At 44.8% G+C, this 20,178-nt stretch overlaps 1 protein-coding gene across 1 annotated transcript in view; it reads left to right on the top strand.

Annotated features, from left to right (window-relative positions):
- Window positions 1-19,955, top strand: part of T265_13355 (hypothetical protein) — a gene marked incomplete at both ends in the record, with an annotated part of 50,192 nt that extends 30,237 nt beyond the window's left edge. The window contains 7 exons of the mRNA XM_009168495.1: window positions 4,910-5,488; window positions 8,579-8,706; window positions 9,514-10,285; window positions 10,404-10,879; window positions 11,554-12,231; window positions 16,708-17,267; window positions 18,443-19,955. Coding sequence (XP_009166759.1) covers window positions 4,910-5,488; window positions 8,579-8,706; window positions 9,514-10,285; window positions 10,404-10,879; window positions 11,554-12,231; window positions 16,708-17,267; window positions 18,443-18,797 — 3,548 coding nt within the window. The remainder of the gene's footprint in view (window positions 1-4,909; window positions 5,489-8,578; window positions 8,707-9,513; window positions 10,286-10,403; window positions 10,880-11,553; window positions 12,232-16,707; window positions 17,268-18,442) is intronic.
- Between the last annotated feature and the right edge of the window lie 223 nt (window positions 19,956-20,178).

Below are 20,178 nucleotides of genomic sequence, written 5' to 3'. Positions count from 1 at the left end.
TCCCAGACAACTGGGGTGAATCGATAGTGGTACCCATTTTCAAAAAGGGTACTCGCAGTGAATGCAGCAACCACAGAGGCGTTAGCTTGACGCCTGTTGTGACAAGGCTTCTGGCGTCATTGATTCTTCGTCGTCTTATATATAACTAGACAAACCTTATGGTTGTACGGCAGTGAAGCATCAGTGCCAACACTGATGTTGCTGTCCTTGATGATGGTGATGATGACTTCAATAGCTAGCTACCCAATTTCCGAACGTTCGCTCGCCTTGAAGGCTTCGTTGTATGTTCCACGTTCCTGTTTTCCCGTGGTCGAAACCCAGCTAGAACTTCAATGCGTAGCTACCCAATTTCCGAACATTCGCTCGCCTTGAAGGCTTCGTTGTATGTTCCACGTTCATGTTTTCCCGTGGTCGAAACCGTAGCAGCTAGAACCAATGTGACTATGGCACACGGTTTAGAACTGATAAATTGAATTGAAGGACACTGGCGATACACTGCAGCCGCATTCAGGTCCATGTGGCAAAACCGTAATATCCTAGATTGAAGATTCTTTTCGGTTTTCTTCAGTGGACTCCAGGTGCCGTACTGGTTTTGAGTACCATTTTAGATTCATTAGTTTTCTTAGTTTTAGCTTGATCCTGTCTGGCATTGTTCACGGGTCTAGGGAAATCAGTTTTTTTCATCCATAAAGAAAAAAATCGTCAGGTTTTTTAATGTCTCCAACTGTGTTCACTTGAACCCCGCGGAATCGTGGCTTTGCCGACCGGGACTTTACAGTCTCGCGGCGGGTGACGTTTTTTGGTGTCTGCCTCGGCCGAAGAAAAACGCACCTTACCTTTCTAAACATCGATTTTCGTAACACTGCCCCTGTACTTTTATGTGGTCAGTTTATCCGTGGTTCGTCAGCTTGTGACTGACGAACTTGGTCGTCATTCTACCTGATGGTTTTACCATCCCAATGTTTCATTCGGTTGAGATCTACTTAGCTGTTCTGCTTCGTTCTCCCCTTTTTTGTGTAATGATTCTGTCGTGTTTTTATAGCTTTTTGACCATCTTCAATTTTCTAGTGGCAATATTGATACGGAGTTTATGAGTCTAAGATGGCTGAGGCATCGCGCTTATGGATAACCCCCCGGAAGTTTTTCATATTATCTCAGCGTGTGCGTAGTCCAACCGACGGAGGTGGCCAACATTTCACGTGTGCTATTCTTCACTCACGGCACTGACCAATGACTTGATTCGTAGCGTACCTTGCCACTCCTAGCAAGTCGTTCGACACCCTTTGATAAGATGACTGATCCAGTTTGCCTGGTGCGCTCATTATCAACTGCAACTCGCCGCCCGGCGATCTGTTGACAATGGTTGATTCGCACTCGTAAAGTGTTCGGGGTCTCGTGGTTATTGTACTTAGCGCGTGCACTTGTTGGCGAAACAAATCAATACCAACTGTTCTGTAGACTGTCAGTTTCTCGCTGTTGAGCACGCTGTTGTTTGCTGACCGGAGATGAACCGTATGGCAGTGATAATAATGACTGAAAAAGATATCATGTCCACTATAGAAGAACCAATCGGGAAAAAATAATTAGAAGTCTGTCGGCTTCAGATCTATTGGGTAGAGGTAGTTTTTTCACCGCTGGCCTCAGTACGAACTCCTAGGAAATCGAAAACCATATGTATTTGTGAATTCAGCTCACGCGCCTTCTTATACTTCCTCACAAGGTTGCTGAAAATTCTTCGACCTTATAAGTAGTGCATGACGAATATACATGTATGGAGACCACGCGTTCGGGTTAACTAGAGATCTTTCCTTTTCTGAAACAACTTTGGAATGCACAAACGAGAGATTCAGCTGGGTTCCAGGTGTCCCTTGCAAAACCAAATTTGTTTGCAAATGAGTGTATTTCGCTATTTGTTGGAGCATCCCTTTTTTTGTGAATAGTTCGCTACTGATTTTTTTCAAACTGCTCATATTTTGAGCATCCTGGCAACTCACCAGATCAGCAAAAGTACATATTGTATGCTACTGAAAACCGTAGTGTACCATGAAATCCTACACTGGTGATGGTATAATACGACATGCTAGCCATTTAATACCTAAACCGGGATATATGATTTCCTCCGAATGAAGAATAGTCGGTGTTTCAGTGTAACTAGTGAAGCTCATTTAACATATTTATTACTAGGTCGACGAAATAGCTCGTGGCTGTGTTCCCTGCATCACATCACCCCAGACGTGTATGCGCCTGTGACTCGCAGCTGACTGATTGGCTCTGCACTTGGTTGGGATAATGCACAGAATACCGAATCAGTTAAGAGTTACAGGAAGAAATCAGCAGTTGGATAAAGCGCACCAGAAATCACGGATAAATTCTGTGCCTCGTCTAGTGAGACCAGGGTATTCCGTGGGGCTGTTTTTATACCTTCATCTATGCTTTCCTGTCGTATAAGTTTTGGTCCGGTTGGAAGCTGCAGGGTTTCCTACAGTTAGGCGCCGGTACGAGTGATGACTGATAACCTTCGTTTCTTTCTTCACCTCCAGTTTTGGCATAATATGGTTCAAGAACCGAATGGTCGCCTGTTCCTTCGGCAGGACGTTTTTATCGACGCTGGTGAGTATTACTGTTATGGTAGATGTTGATGCCTAATTGCCTGTGGTTAGGCGAAATGATCTCGGAAAGAATCAGCCAGTGAAATTGAGTCATTTCTCTCTGCTTTTTTGGATGCAACTTTTCCAATATGAGCTAGAAGAGCTAACGCGACGCTCAGTCCAATTTTTACGCTCACCGAGTATTTGCTATGCGTAAATCTTTGAACGAATGGTTGGCTAGTCTAGTGCGACATTGTCCACCCCCCAACCCCCTGCACGGCCTTCCTTATTCAGGAAGAGTCACTCAGTGACCGTTTGTTTCTTATCAATACCTGTGTCATTTTATGACCGATTTAGGAGAAGCCCCAGGCACCACTGTCTGTCTAAAGATCCACGTATCATCATTATCAGTGATAGCAAGTACGCCATATTTGCGTTCATACGTTTGTTTAACGGTGATCCGTAGGCTGCGCTGTAGTGCTGTATCGTTGCGAATATAGGTGAAAACTAATGTACGCATTGCAGCATATAAAAGGCGACTGTATGTACGCTCTTTTTAGTTTTTACTGCTAGGGTGTTAAGGATAATCCCGTCCCTTTTCGTTGATGTCTTCTGCTGTTTCCATTTGTGATGGATGAATCGTTATTTCTATCCGTTTCATGTAGGCAATCGAAGCCGTTTTTCACTGTTAACAGGTGAGACCAGTTGCATTCGCTAGCCTGAAAATCCTTGGTCGGAATCCGTCCCCCTGATCGAACATCCACCGAACGTGGATTTACGGGCGTAGTATTCATTAGTTCTGAATATATTCACCTGAATTGCAGTTCACAACTATTCATTATTCCATGCAAGATAGCAGTGAAAATATTCACGTTATGGAATTATGGTTTTTCGAACACTAATTGAAGTCGCGGTGTTCATTGTACCCCAATCCCGGACGTTGTGGTGTACAGGGAGTAGAAGTACCAAAGCGATAGAGACAATCTGACCATATAAAATCGGTGATTGCCTTCACACTACATAACTTTATGTAATTTTTTTGCACCAGTAGGTTCCGTAGTTAATAAATACGTTTCCGAACTTGCGGACTGTACGCGTGTTTTATGACTGATAAACGCTTTGGTTTAGTTTTCACTCACTGAGACATTGTCGCAGAATGGAAACATTCTTGGGACGGTATCACATGTCGGTTGAAGTACGATTACAGCGTATCCAAACACTAATTTGAAATTTTCGTTGATGCATAACAGCCACCGGATATTTGTAGGCAGTGTGGTTTTAGTTAAGACTCTGTCCTGGAAGTGATTTCAATCAGAAAAGCCGGGAAACTATGTAAATCCCTGTTGGAAATATTCAGCAGTGTACATCTCAAGAATTTCTGAGGTGATTCGAAGTTAACTTTTATGCTTGGTCGGTAAACACGACAGCATTTGATCAGAAGTAGCTTGTCAACAGTGTGGTTGCTCAAGGCTGTGTATGAGCACCTCTCCTCATTCAGTCTCTGTTTACGTAACCCGATCCGTGATCGGCTGAGATTTTTTCCTCTCTGAACAAGTCACTTGTATCTATGGATTACTTCCAACATTCCCAGAATGCCAGTTGTAGGAGTTAGGTTGGCTCTGCTGTACATGGGACTGACCTTACTGATATCCTGCAGCAGGACATGGTTTTGGTCAACAGTCAAATGACATTAAGTCGCCGCTGTACCACTAGACTAAGTAAGGCAGCAATATGAAGCGGGTGACTCAAACTCCAACTCGCACTGTGGACTTGGGACTAAGGATAGCCTCGCCGTTGCTTCCAAATATCGAGGATATGTAGTAGTAAAGCAAGACATCACGCCAACCTGCAAATATGCTTTAAGTCCAGGTGACAGCGTCAACGATAGTTGCGCTAGAATTCAACAAAAATATGATAACGAAATTCAGGGGTTTATCTACAGTAAATATGAAGTTGTAGTCGATCTTCGGAATCATGCTCTTGCTGAGTATAAACGATTGAACCCGAAGTGCCAATTCTACGATAGCTCGAGTGCTTTTCGCCCTCTGTGTCGCATGTTGAATTTTCTTTTGTTACTCCACACATCAGCGGTTAAGATAACGAAGAAAGCAACCAGCTAGAGAATAAGGTTACGAGACCAAATGGAGCCTTCCTGGTTTCGTGTCCATCGTTTGTGAAGGTGACCCTGATATAGGATCTCACTTTTCAAGCCCATCGACTTACTCAGCTTTTCCTTCTGATTTTGACGCTGTGTGTCATTCGTTCGTTTTTGCGTCAACTAATTTTTATCCTTCATCCCTTTGTACCTTTTATCACGCTAGATATTGATAAATCAGACGAAGGACCATCCTCCACGCTGACCACCTTATTCGCCCCCGTGATGCAGTATCCATGTAAAATCGATAGCCCTTGTACCTTGCAGGCAGCGGCCGAAGAAACCTTGGAAGCATCTAGGGTTTTGCTTGTTGCCACTGTGTTAGTCAATTTGATCACAGCTCCACCGGGCGGTGAACCGACCGGTAACCATCATCATCACCACTCTGCTGAGGATGATGATGATGAGGCCACGTATGATGTGTACAACCCACGTAGCCTTTCACCGTGCTGCACCCCGCTCTCTACCTGGCGTGAGAATGCTCGCTTTATTGCCGCAAGTCCCACGGCTGTTCGTTTTGCATTCCTTTGTGCCTATGCGGAGCACTCCGGTGTTAGACAACTCGGTCTTCAGATCTTATCCAGTTTACGGTTCCCCTTGGATCCACCACCATATTCCTGGTCAATCAATTGCCCATTGGAGTGGACTCCCTTGGTGCACGAAGGATGCCACCTAGGGGACCTAACCCTGACGTTCATCAGTCGTTGCATCATGGACAGTCCGGATCGAATGAGTCTGATTGGAGGTGAGTTCTTTTTCATTGGATTCACATTTATACCCTTTTGTATTGTTTTATCATTTACTCCTAATCAACGAGTTATGATCAGCTCCCGAACATTTGGAAGGAGACCACAGCTCCCACAGGTTTCTTCCTATTTCTTCTGAAGTTGATGACCATTCTGCAATCCGACAGAACTATTCATATAGTGTATTCAGTAAACAGTTGACCTTCTCCTTGAATTAACTTCATTGATCAAGTTCAGGTACTTTCGAAACAGTGAAAAATTCATATTTTCTTGCTGTCTTTGGTTGTATACCTGGTGCAGATTTGTAGTAGTTGACGAATAGCGGAATTCACTCCATTAATACATAAGAACACTGTACGGGAGGATTATATTAGTTTCGTTTCTGTAATACAGTCAACTGGTTCAGGCACTTCCGCTGAAAGTTGTGTTTTATGTAGACTATCTCCTGCGGCAGGCTGAGTAGTTTTGAGAAATGTCTCATATATGGTTTCCGGGATTGGTTACCTACCGCTGATCGCATTGAGGAGCTCTGTGCACCACATAAATTCGAGAATTCAACCGTTTTCGCAGACTTAGACAAGTTGTTTCCATGGTCACTTGTTAACCGTTGGAACACGTTCATGCGGCAAGGGAACTCCGGTAGATTGCCTGTATGGGACTGAAGATCTTACTACGTGTAGGCGACGGAATAGGATTGGTGACGATCGTATACATACCTCTTGAGGTTCATCAGTTGGCATGTTGGCGTAATCTTGAGCATAGGTGTCTGTTCTTTCGCCTCAATACAATGACATCGTCAATGACATTCGTCAGTTCCGCTAGATTACAGCGTTCTCGGTAATGCCCTCTGCGGTGCCATTTAGGTACGCTGAGCGAATGATAGATCGATCATAAGACGACAACTGGTTCTCACCTAGTATTATGACGTGAATTCAGCTTGTGTTGAGTGAACTGAACCTGGGTAACTCACTGATGCTTCCATGGTTGCTGATGAGTCCGGCTTCTCTCAAGTCTGTATCCGCGATCTCCCCGGCATCATGTTGCTGCGTTTGCATTCGAGTGACCTGTTTGGGCATTAAAGTGCACTCTGCGCCGAAGCTATTCAGACCTAAATAAGTAACAGTTTGCCGGACAACACTGTCAGATCTTGTTTTCGTGTAATTTGAGATTCAGGTCAATTTTTTTCAATCCTAACCGAAGGCTAGCACAATCGTGAAATCTTTGGCCATCTGCCGGTTAGAGCTCCCTTCCTCAATTAATCATAGAATCTTTGTTTCGGAATACGGTTGTCGGCACTTCGTCTTCCCGTAGTCTAGCCGATGGAGCCGACTGAACACCAGAGTGCATCCTCTTGGCACTTTTCAGGGCTTGGATGCTCTAAATAATGACCGGGAATTACTGGGATAAAAACGGTGTTCTCATATTTATATACTGGTTTTTCTTATGAGGGGTGACTGACATAAGGGAAAAGTTCCATATAAGGTGCTGTCTATAGGTCTTAATGCAGAGAACAACACCCCTCCCTGAGAACTGATCAGCCGCATGTTCATAATACGTTTCCACTCAAATAACTATCAGATGGCTCCTAAAGCGTCACTGTCTGTTGATGTGATATATAATTGTATTAAAAGCCCTACAGTGAAAAGGAGAGAAAAAGAGTGGGGAGAGAGGGGACCTAATGCTGGCCTATGTCAAGCATACTGAGGTGCCTACACCTCCAACCGGTCAATCAGACAATCTGGAAAGAAACTGACAGCACGAACGCTACTGACATCGATTAGCCGCCATTTCTTGCAACGTCTCCAGCCAAGCACAGACGGGGTCATGGGGACCCCATCCTGGAAGTCTCACAATTTGTACATCAGTGAACCTTATTATCATGCTTCCGTTTTTATTTCGTTGGGGACACATTTCAAGAGTGGTGCTCCGAACAAGTTCACAGTCTCTGGTGGTTTGTCTGGCTCAGCAAACTTCCAGTGAAAAATGTGGTAACATGGGTTAGTCGCAAACGGATATACGTGGAGAATTTTCTTTGTCAGTGATTTGTTATAGCCTGGGTCTTGTGCACTTATCAGCCCCATTTAGTCGGTACGGACGAGGTGCTTTGTAGCCATAGAAGACGAATAGTCAGCGAACAATAAATATTTTCGGAATAAAATTACTCTCAGCCAAAACATGTGCACATGCTGAGGATCGATGGTTAGGCGTCATTGTCAACAGCATGACACTGATGCCTCTCTGCCGTACATCACGATAAGCAAAACGCTCCCCAACCTATAGTACTTTCTGGATTGTAAGTGACATGTTGGCATGCAAAGCACTGCCAGGAGACGGGATGACCTTAGTCACTTCACTCAAAAACACTTGTATCTTCTCAAAAGGAACCACTCACAAGGTTGTTGAGACCTCTTCGACGGTCCTCGACAGGTTTCGCCCCCTCTTATAGCTCATCAGATAGGCATAGTCCCCGAGTTTCCGTCAACCATGTATTCTAATTGGACACCAAATTTCACGCAACTGACCGAATATACCCATTTGCAAATCACTATGGTGTGAACGTGAAGCTCCAATGAAGAATGTCATAAACGAGAGATCCATGTGAGGCTTTCGTTAACACCATTGAAATTTGTAAATTAGTATTTGGTCAGTAGCGCGTTGTTTGTTTTCTGCTGTTCCTGTGCATTGAGATCGATTCACAGTGTATAGAATCTCCTGCTCTGTTTACACCACTCCAGAATAATGATAGCAGAATTAGTACTATTTATAGAAAATACACATGAAGAACGGTACTGTTTTCACTCTTTGAAGCTTATTTTGAAGGTCTGTGACAATGTACCATTCTTTTTTATGTTTTACTCTTTCCGTGCGCAATCTTGAGTACACCTGACTAACGAATATTAGGAACAAACCTCTTATTCACTGTATGGTCGTAACCTGGTATCTTGCTTCCTTCCTGCTTCTCCCTTTTTTCAACTAACACAGTTGTTTTCGTCTGTTATTCCGTGATATGTCCTCAAGTGACGGATATCCTGCCTGAGTACTATATTGTCCTCCGAACCTCTTCTCGTCCTCTTTCTCCTCCATTTTAGGGCTTAATTTCCTGGCCAATTTGGCTACTGTCCCAAACAGGGCCAACGAAGCAAGCCTATTAAACGGCCTACCCTCAGCCATATGGCCTCGTCTGGCCCAACTGATTTGTCTACCAGACTTGAATGTGGTATGTTCTACTTTGGAGGCGCTTCGTTGTCTCACAAATTTGGGCACGTACGCATGTGCCTTCGCGTGGCAAGCTTGTGCCCAAGGGACCAGCTCAGCACCAAACACATTACCACTGGTTCTGCTACAACCATTGCTTGCTTTATTGACACTCGAAGGACAGGCGATGGGCTCCCAGTCTCTACATCGGATCAAAGTGAGCATATTACTGTTGTCTTCAGTTGTTTTTTGCTTGGCTCACTGAGTTTGTTTTAATTATGTATACCGTTCCCACTAGGCACACTGTGTTTATCTCTATCGACCGTTTTGCATGCAGAACTGCTTGGAACATGTGGCTTCCTGGATCAGCCGGCCAATGACTCGTAGTAAAGAAAATAATGCATACTTCCTCGGAATTCATTTCTATGTTGAACGAGTATGTGAACCTTACCCAGTAGTCTTCTCACGATGGATATCGACAGCAGGCGGTAGTCTTGATAGTTTCGAACTGACCGAAGAGTTCAGTGAAATGCATTACCTGAACCGAAGCGTTTCAAACTCCGGTGGCACCTTTTGCAACTTATATGCCTAATTGAATGCACAGTGAACTACATATGCAGGTAGTATCTCAGCCGTTTTTGGTACGTTTGGCTCAAAGTTATCAACACTACAGCCGCACTTCTAATTGTTTGGTATGCTTCGTTCTGGACTCGGTAGACCATTTTAGAATGGCCCATTAACACAGGTGCGTGCATGTGCATCTGTCGCGCAGCCTACAACTGGGGAACTGTTAAACAAATGTTTATTTTACTGTCATCCTTTCTTCCAGCTGATGCAACGAGCACCACCTATTGTCCTGACATCTTCAAATACTCCTTATTCGCACCAGCCAGTCCGTCCTAGTTCAACTGTTCGTGTTCAGAACCAATCTGCCGAGTGGACCATCCAACGCCACCAGCCTCCACCGTACTATTTTTCGGTTGGACAGCGGCGACCGGCAACTCCTCCTTTACATTTGATCAAACCGAACGTACAGATGTCTCCGAACCGTCCTCTACAGCCGCGTCCTATAATGCCTGCGCGAACTAATATTCGACATCCTCCGACTGCATGCGAACCGGAGCCTTGCATTCCACCACCTAATCATGTTACCGCAAACCACCGAGCTCCAAACGCCAGCATAAACTGTACGGGACTGATTACTTTATTGGCGTCCCCTTCGACGGCTCTACCTACCATACCCGCATTGGCGGCACCCACTTCCACAACACTGTGTACTGTGAATTATTCCCCAGCCACATTTACTTCACCTCCCATCAAAACTTCTACGAACACTAGCCCTCCTCCAAGTCTGTCAGAACTGACTGATAGATTGCAGATGCCTCCACCTTCACTGCCTCCCCCTTCAGCTCTTCGACGTTCGTCGAAATTATCCCAGTCACGGAGTTTAATGTCACCCTCATCTCCAAACTCGAAAACACCAAATCATTCTCCTCGAAGCTATTTGCCCAATCTCCCTTCAACTAATCCACAACAAAAACAGGAAGAGTCGTCGGGCGACCGTCCCTACTTCCATTCAAACCAAGAAGTGCTACAGTCCGGTGAGTTTGTTTTCTTACCAGTTACTTGTGGGACCTTCATATCGTGTTTTTAAGGTAACGTTTAGTAAGGTTCTCCTCACTAACTAACGGGAAATCTCACCACTCGCTCTTCTCGCAGAATCTGTTTCCGATCAAACAGGTGAACACGCACCCGAAGTTGTGGCTGTGGACCTAATGGTTTGTTCGACAACTTCAGAAACCATCAAAACGGAATCCGCATCATCTAGTTCCAACGATGGTTATAAGCACTCACCACCGCTTGCCAGTCTTGAAGCATCCAAGCAACGGCTAAAACCGGACGAAGCCGAAGGGCAGCTTGATGCTAACACGCTCTTCAATGGTAAGGAAGGAAAGTTGGAGGACGATGTATCAGACATTTCCGAACCGGACCCTAAACTATCGACACCAACGTCAGACAAATTGTCCTCTCCATCCGGCTATCAGGTCAATGGTCTCAAACCGGGTCTATTGCAAGCAGCTGTGGATGCTATTGACGATAAGATGAAATCACTCAAGAAGAGCTCAATGGATATGTCAGACTGCTTGAGAAATGGGTTTGATGACAAGCGGGGAGATACCATGTGTGATCCCAAGGTGAGCAAATGCCTTTCTCCTCACCACAATAAATTTAGTGTCTGCGGCGCGGGTATCGGTATAATGCTGATGCTTATTAATGATGAATAGCTACATACTCCTTAATCACACTGTGATCCTTACACAACTTGCGACATGTCTCGAGGCCACTCTGGTTTGGAACCTGTCGTTTTTTTCGGTGTGACTCAACAGTTAAACTTTCAGAATAGCCTCACTGAACCTTACCAGTTCTTTTTTGGGACATGGATAATACATCAGTCACACGTCTTATGGTGGACATCTATGTAGCCCGTCACGATCAAGATGACCCAATTTTGCGGTGCGTCATTCCATCTATCTGTTTATGGTTATAAGCGTTACGCTGCCTTTTGGTTCAAATTCAGCCTACGTTTACTTAGTATCCTTTAACCTACGCCTCTTTTACTCAAGTGTGAAGTGCTAAACTAGTCGGTGAGGGCACCACGTTTATTCGCATCATTCCTCATCCCAGTTTATAGGGGCTCCCTTTCATTAATTAGATTTCGTCATTGGGAGCAATCTTCTGTGCAGCGTCATCTAATTTTGGACCATTCACTTAATTTACCTTCTAAGCTGTGAATAAAATCTCATACTTTCTGGGTGGATAACACCTGGTGCAGTGCGGTGATAAGGTTACCTATCTGGCTTCCTTATAGAACAATGGTTTGGAGGACGTGCGCAGGAAGACAAGAAGCGCTGCATCTATGAAGGAACCAATAATGAATGGACACTTAGAAGATCCGGCTGACAAGCCGTGTGCCGCTCACCCGTGTTCTCCTGATCGGCTGGTAAATGGGACCGTCAGCAGTGATAGTGACCCAAGCAGTGGCAACAGTGGCAGCGATAATAGTGAAAATGAGTCATCGCCACCCAATCAGCGACCAGCTGTTAGAAGGTACCATCGTTTACTGAAGCGTCGGCGCCGCCTTGGGATTCGAAGTCGTTGGTTACAATTAAAGCGCCGACGTGATACGACTCATTCGACCTCCAAAGAAGCTCCTGCTACTTCCACAAGCAATGAGAATCAGAAAAATACCAGTCCGTTAAAACCTCTTCCTCTTCAAATGGACCCATTGCCTAATTCGGTATTGGGTCCAGCCTGGAAGCCAACATGGTGCCCCACCACTCGGACAAATGTCGCCTTGACAGTGCCCTTGTCCTCAGCTGCTGAGCGAACTCCATCTCATAGTGATAGCATTTTAACCCAGTCGAAGGGTAACGGTCACTTGACAACACCAAGCAACCCAGACGAGCATTCCAGCTTGGCTTATCGATCGCCAAAATACATATGTGCGTGGGAGACTTGTTCAAGTTCCTTTGCCGAGAAGCATGAGGTATGTTTTGTTTTATTTCATGTTTCGTCAGTGCACACTGCCCATTAATTCCTGGTTATTGTGAGAATAAATGCTGTTTAGTCTCAGAACTGCAATAATCACTTTTGGGGTGGTTCACTCAAAATATGATGGCCCCACCTGTTCGTGACATTCTCCTAAATTAGACTACGACGCAAAACCGAATCTCAGTCTTTATGGGTATACCGAAGCTGTCAGCTGTTGTGCATTCATGTGCTTTTTAATCGTTATCTTTAGGGGACAGGTCAGGGCTCTTCCGGGTGGAAACACTGTATTCAGAATCAAGCCATACCAGTCTCCTAAGGTTGCTTCATTAACCAACATGGTGTATAAATTCGCCTTCTCTGAATTTCTCCAAACTTTTGTCAAAATTACTCAAGAAATCGCAGTGTTTCATTGTGCTGATGATGTCATCATCAAGTATTTTAAATATTAACCAACTGGGCCGAATGCGTTCGAGCGACGCAGCTGGTCTTAAGCAGTGGGTTCATAATAAGAGGAGACGGAATACAATGGCGCTTTTATTCAGCCATAATGTACTTACCTAATTAGTCTAGACACCCAACACGCTCCAACCAACATTCACCAGTCGCAGCAATGCTCGTTGCACAGTTCCCGCACCAGGCGACGAGTCGAGCTATTCGGTCTTAATTGAGAGGATGCACTTTAGCCGTTTTCTAACCTGCATGGTAGGTAATTTCCTTCTTGATGATGTTGAACTCGAAGTGACTGGTTAAGTTGCGAACTTACTGATCGGAAGGTCCATGGTTCCAACCCGACCTCTGCATCTCGACTGCTCCTGTCTAGTCTTGGGCAACTTGGCAGTATCTCTGCCTTCGTGCTCCTTTCGGGTAGCATCGCACCTAAGCACCGAAAGGATGCTGCAGTTGAGCCGTTATTATACCTTTCATACTGTTGTGTCGACTGACACTTAGGAAATTAGAGAAAATTTGAGGCAGATATTCGTGAGAGCATCATCGCTTTGTGCAGAACAGTGGTGTCTTGCAAGTCTCAATAGAGGCAAGCGGCATCAGCCACTACACAGCATATTCTTGGATGTAAGGAACCGAGACATTCAAGATGACAATGGACGAAGTCGTTTGCTGATCAAGCAGGAAATCAGGAAGGTACTTCACTGAACTGCAGACAGCCTTCGACGTTGGAATAGACAAACTGTTCTCTGTTCACAGCTTCATCAGAACTTCTAGGCCGTCACATTTTGAGAGGGATAATTACCGGTCCTTTAGAGTAAAGTAGTTGAAATTCAACAGAATATCTGTAGCTCATATTGTGGTTGCGCGATCTCTTCATAATGCACTCGAAGCAAGGATTTTGAATTATTGGTGGGGAATAGGCACTCGGTATTCAGTTCTTATGCAAGTAACGATTTCAGTGGTTTATCGGTGTTGGAAGGTGAAGTAAGCTGCTAGATATCAATCAGCTGAATACTCATGGCATGCATCAATTCACGTATCACTACTAAAGGGGAAATCTCTGTATGTGTGCGGTTTGCAAGGGCCCCAATGTTGAAACAGATTATCGTCTATGTGGAATGCGATTGAACACACCTAGCACTTTCAGAAATTTCGTGTGTAAGTTCTGATGCTGTAAACTTTTTGGTGTTTATTGTGGGTAACTCAGGTAGGTGTGCCCGACGTTGAGTAACTCATTCACACCTCGGGACAGTTTTCAAACAAATAGATGCTGCTCTTCCACACCGTAGAAATGCCTTATCCAGACAGTTTCAACAAAAAGCATCATTTATTGCACCTGTTGTTTTATTGGGTCCTGGAACCGTTCGCCTTCGCGTGCGGCCAGCTATATATTGTAAAGTTTACGAGCCCTTCGTAAAGCCTGTAGTTTAGTTATCAACGTTCCTGTCAGGATGTGCCGGTGTGTTGTTCGTAGAATTTCGCTTTGCGTCGATTGAATAATGGAATTTTGTTGTGGAATTCGCGGGGCCACTTTGTAACATTTGCTTTTATTTGACCGACGAATGATTGGAGGCAATGAATCTCCAGGAAGACTCGTTCGGGAGAAGATCTGTGTCCAGTTTTTGTAACTAAGATGCAGATTAGAGTTTTGCTTCCTTGTTCAATGGTCTGTAACCGGTCAGTGGGCATTTCCGAATAAATAACTCCGCAGCGAAGGCTTTCTTCCTTTCACCGATAGCAGTTGCAAAGCAGGTGGCCTACGAATTGTACGGCCCGTGTTACCGCACGTTCGTTGCAGCAGGTCATCAAACTGGTAACAGTGAATGGCACAACCTTGTTTATCCTCCACAGCATGTTTGGTGAAATATGCATATGCTTGGAAACGGTGACCGCTAGCGTTTAAAGTTGTCGGGAACATGTTTGACTAAACAAGCTCCCTTATTCACGCTAAGATTTTTTGAACCGTATTTGATGATCTAGAACTCAGATGTATGTAAGCGTAGCACCCATCCCTGAATGAAGATAGCAACTCACTTGAAGCGTTTAGTCCATCACCTGAATCGTGTTCCCAGCTCATTCGAATCACTGCCTTCTAGACTCTATTGGAAGACAAGACCAGATCACACTATCAGTAAAACCTCCACAATTTTGGCTTGGCCTCTTATCTGAATCAGGAGAATGCTATTTGCACTCCTTTGGAATTCATTTTCTCTTTCGACAGCAGCTGACCCTTTCACAAACCAACGTGACTCGATTGCTCCATTGCCCTGTTACTATTCCATTACCTATCAGACACTCGCTTGACCTGCTGAGTCCATATTGTAAATCTCATTCCCCCGGTAATATCAGTCTGTGCTGAAAACTGTTTCAAGAAGAACACCTATCTTTCGAACCACAGACCTGCAAGCTTCTGAACGATAGGTGGTCCGGTCCAACGATAATTTTATGTTCAGCTTGCCTGAAAGCATAATTTGTTTGTCTGCGACTTGCGCTAGCCTGACTTTTTTCGTACATTTGTCTTTTTGGAAATACCGGAAGTTATCTTCGGGTTCACACTGCCGGGAAAAAGTACGAGTTGTTTGGTATCTTAGCTCACCAAGGTACATTACTGAATCGGAATGTCATGCCCAGCTTGTGCTACCCACTTTGAAGTGGTGCTCTATGATGAAACGACCTGCCTTATGACTGAACACACTGCATACTGTGTTCAATTGTATCGATTGGCGGAAGTCCAAAATAGAGTATAACTTTTTAATAGTTTTAACAAAACTTCGCGTGGTTTTGCCAAGTCCTTGAAATGTGCACCTGCTGTTAATGGTGTGGTACAGCAGCTCGTAAGAAATTTCTAAGGCGTGACACCCAGGTTACCCAGCATGTCTTAGCGTTTAAACCACTCCGTCCGTCCTTTCTTTGGGTCATTTTTCTCGTTTTGCAGAAGTACTTTTGATCCCAGTACACAAACTTTGACAGCAAGCAGTGCTGTTTTACACCAGAGTCCGCGAGAAGACTGTTAGCATAAAACGCTCATAGCATTAGGCTGTATGCGTAGGCAACGATGGCTGGGTATCTCTTTGAATCCGTAAAGCAAACCCATTATTAGCCCACTAGACTCTGTTTTGATGTGCTCGATATTGCAAATTGTATTTGGGCCCCACTTACCTAGTAGTAGCTGCGGTACCTTAGGTCTGTCCTGTCAGTCTTTACGGTATAACCTCGCTGTTTAGTAGTCGATTCCAAAATCATGATTTCACTCCGTCCGGTTGTTACTTGCACAAGACGCTTTTGACCCTTAATTGCCTTTTGGTGACCAATCCCTCTAAACCGGGTTGATTTCCTTGCTCACTGTTTCTTCTAATGTCTTGATTGTGATTATCTATCTTGAGTAATGAGTTGGTTCCGGACAATATACTCTTAGAAATTGAGGTGGCATACGCTGTGGCTTTTTTAACCCCTCGTCTTAAGCATCTGGGCTCTCAAGCACGCAACCCTCGTACTGTGCAAAAGGAGCAGCCCAAAAGGTCCATGCAAATTAAGCGAAGAATACTACCCTCCGGTCAGGGAAAATGAGCTTTGGTGGGCTAAATTTCGATCAGAAGTCGCGTGACAGCCAAACGATCAAGTGATGCGCGGCAGCATTCCGTCAAGCATTCGTATGTTCTGCGGAGAGATATAGAGACTCAGGTGCGGAAGGACAGAAAAAAGGGACAAGAGTTGTTGTGCTTTAATAACACTCGATTGGTGATGGTTAACGCAGCTTGTTCGTTCACTATCAAAGAGCCTTTAAATGATTAAATTCATCTCTGTGCGCATGGTACAATTGTGAGTGTTATTCCTTTTTACAAGGCATCATCAGTTAGTTAACTTTATTTGGTTAGGTAATGAATCAGAGGTAAGATTTGGTTGTACCTTAATTGAATAAGTTAATAGGCGAGGACACAGTAGTATAGCTATTAGTCATTCTTTAATCTGGAACCACATAACATTATTTCATCCATGAATTTGTTGTATCCATTCACTTTTTTAGGTCTCAACGCACGTATACGTCTCCCACTTAATGGGTGACTTGCTCACCAAGTCCTCACCGACAGCAGTTCGTCGGTGCTGTCGATGGCGAGACTGCAAATCAGCATCTTTGGCGCGCGCACCTTTCGCATTACTTACACATGTGTTGGATGCGCATTGCACCACTGCACTAGACATGCAACCTGAGCGTGTCTCACCTCCTTCCGTCAGTGATTCTCACGGAATCAAGCGCATCCCATCTCCAGCCTCAAGTTGTCCCTCGTCTACAGTTAATCTGCATCACATGCACACCACCGCCCCAAACGATCCGGGCACTCCTGGTGATCAGAGCGCTTGGTCAATCATTCGCTCCATAGAAATGCGACAAATGCAGCATGACTTGTGGACAGCTCAACACCACTTTATGTCAGCCAATCCACATTGTCGCCCTCCGTTCCCGCCACCACCTCCTCTTCCTCCTCAGCTGCTGCCACCGCGAGAGGGCCCGGTAACAAAACATTTGCGGGTCAGCGCGGCACTTGTTCTCCGTAATTTTGTCACTTACTTGGAGGAAGCCAGAACGTAAGTCAGTAAAATGCAATTCAGTACATCGCCGACACTATTTTATGCTTGCCTGTCCAGTGTCACTCGGTTACTCGCGTGGTCTTACGAATAGGACTACGGCTTTTGTGTACTGAGCATCACAAGAATTCTATTGTATGATACTGAGATTCTGATTTACAATGTCTTTGTGCAGCACGTTAAGCTTACTGTACTCCGATTTCGGGTCCACAGTTGGTATCCCTTGGCTTCAGGGATGCGTCCTATTCTGTTGATCAATCAGTTCTTCGACGCACGCTTGCTCAACAGTGGATACCCTACAAGTTCGTGGACATGATCAGTTCTCTATATTCACTCACTGCCGCCTGTGATGGTTCTCTAGAAGCTTAGAATACACGCTGGTAGGCAAGTACCTGGTTCCTTTCACAAGTGCTGAACTGGTTGGCTCGGCTCCATCCAGTACCAACCCGTTGATCCAGTTTTTTGCGACACCTTGTATGTTACCTATGTCAAGGTTCGTATCAGTGGAAAGGTGCGAGACGTTGAGCGGGCTATCACCACTGATTTAAATAGGCATGGTGGTAAAGCTCGAAGAAAATGCTGTCTAGAGTTGTAAACCAGTGCGCGAGTGATGGAGTTTTTCAATTATTAGGGATTTATATTGTGAACAACTGCTGCTTCCTTGATATGATGGCTGCAGAAGGCTCCCACCAGTGGGGAGCTCCATACTGGCTGAATGATCATAGGTTAAAGCCATTTAACCCGCGTGCCAGATGTCTAGGGCGCAAACCCTGGTTACGGTCAAAAGTCCTTACTACTGCCTAGCTCTGTTGACAGTGGCACCAGAATCCGGCACTCCTGTTTTGTTTGCATGAAATAATCATGGTAATATGGTTCGTACTGGATGAAAAACCGACCAATATGAAGGGCTGTGGGGACCATGTTTCAATATCTCTCACTCACGATCGTTCCGCGACTGCTGTTTTTGTGGGATGCAGATCTTTTTGTATCTTCCATATGGTTACGTTCGAAGTCAAACTCATATTTGATCCATTACCGGGTACTTCAACTCAAACTTTAATTTCTCACAGGCATTTTCAACGCCCTTTGTCGTTTTATTACTTCACAGACCATTCAGTAGTCTGTGTCTGAAGTGTTTATGTCACGTGCCTCACTACTCTTTATGCCTATTTTAGGTGGCTAAAATCGGAGCTTCCACTGCTTTCTGAGTTGCTCATGGGCTGCTCACCGAACGAGGGTGGTCTTCGAACAAATGATGCATGTTCCATCATAGCTCAGTGTCTGATGATTTGTACGCGAAACGACCCCATGCTTGGACGCAAAAGGCCTTTCCTTCAGTGCCGTGTGTTCCCACCGATGGACTATCCTTCTCGTGTCAGTATACCTCAGTACCAGTCGACGATGCGCGGTCCAGCCCCCACGCCGAATCAGTACCAGCATCCTTATTCCCCTCACCGGAGCTCTGTCAGTTATCCTTCGCTACGAATACCTATCATAGACAACGTCGATCTAGACGCGCAGAACATGTGATGCTCTTTTTCTCCATATACCCCTAGGCGTTTAACGTGTACCCATGTGCATATCTTCCCCTCACACTTCTTTTTGGTAAAAAAAAGCACATTTGCACTGTTTTTTGCCCCGTATAGTGGGCTTCTGTTTTACATGTACGTTGTCCTCTGTTAGATCGAACTGAACTGCCGGTTGCCTCTCTTGCGAAGACGAACGTGTGATCGTCCGCCCAACTGCTCAGGTGATCTGGGCTGACCAGTCCAGGACGGTACCACTGCATCGAAACATTAGCTCGTCGTCATTGTGGATATTCTGCTCGTTGTTGCTTATGTTATTTTTGTTGGTGTCATTGCTGTTTTTCGTCCCGTGTGTGCATACTTTTTATACAAACCAGTTTCGTCCATTCACCCTCTATCCTCCCATGCAGTGTCATTGCTGCGTATTACGAAATTTGCTTGGAGCCGGGCTGTATATACTATTTGTCGGGGGGAATGGGTTTGTTGTCGTTCTCCACCATCTGCTGTACATTGCTCCCGTATTTTGTGATTTGATACTAGAGTTTCTAATTGCACACGCATGTGTAATACCATTCATGATTTACACGTATTTTTGGCACTCACTTTACGTCAGTGAGGGCTGTCCACTAACCGTTCACGTGCGTGCGTCCCACCTTGCAGAAACTCCTTATCCTCCTGCTCTACTGTATTTCCCCACATCTTGTATCCACCTTTTTTTCTACATTTGAAGAACGAGGCGAGCATTTCCACGATATTCCGTTACCCTTCCCCTCGTATCTCAAGGTAGTTTCTTATCCTTGCTGTAGTCGTTAATTTTTTCCTGTTTTTCTGTCGGTCGAGTTACTATTGCAAAACAAGAAACTGAAATTCGGCTGTTGCTGTTTACACGCATTTTCTACAGTTATCTCGGCCTTCAACTGCCGATACCTGGCTTATGCACACCACCAATCCGAGTCATTATGTACAGTTTGATCGGCTCGGTATATTGTTTCTTTTGCACGTGGTCACTGCCACATGTGTAACAGAATGTAATAGATTACTTTTAATTTATTAGTTCCATTTATACTACACTAACATCGTATGCCTGGCTCTCTAAATCCCTGCATATCTGACTGCTTTTTTAATTGAAAGGGATAAGGGTTGTACAATTATTACTATTACTATTAAATCTATTGTGCCTATTGCCGTTGTTGAGTATGTTGTACCTACCGTTCCCCTAACGGAGCTAGTCATCTTGATTAAACGTTCGGATATATACAACATCTCGTGGGTATCTGGTTAACCAATCGCGTCGGGGTTTGTTCATTGGCAAGTAGTATGTTGGTGTTCCATTTATGTCATCTTTTTACTAAGAAATCTCTCCCATCCTGACAGCATCAGCTCTA

Source organism: Opisthorchis viverrini (assembly GCF_000715545.1).
Source record: "Opisthorchis viverrini unplaced genomic scaffold opera_v5_59, whole genome shotgun sequence".
Lineage (NCBI taxonomy): Eukaryota > Metazoa > Platyhelminthes > Trematoda > Opisthorchiida > Opisthorchiidae > Opisthorchis > Opisthorchis viverrini.
The sequence above is the reverse complement of the archived record's forward strand: the minus strand, read 5'-3'. Positions and strand labels throughout refer to the sequence as shown.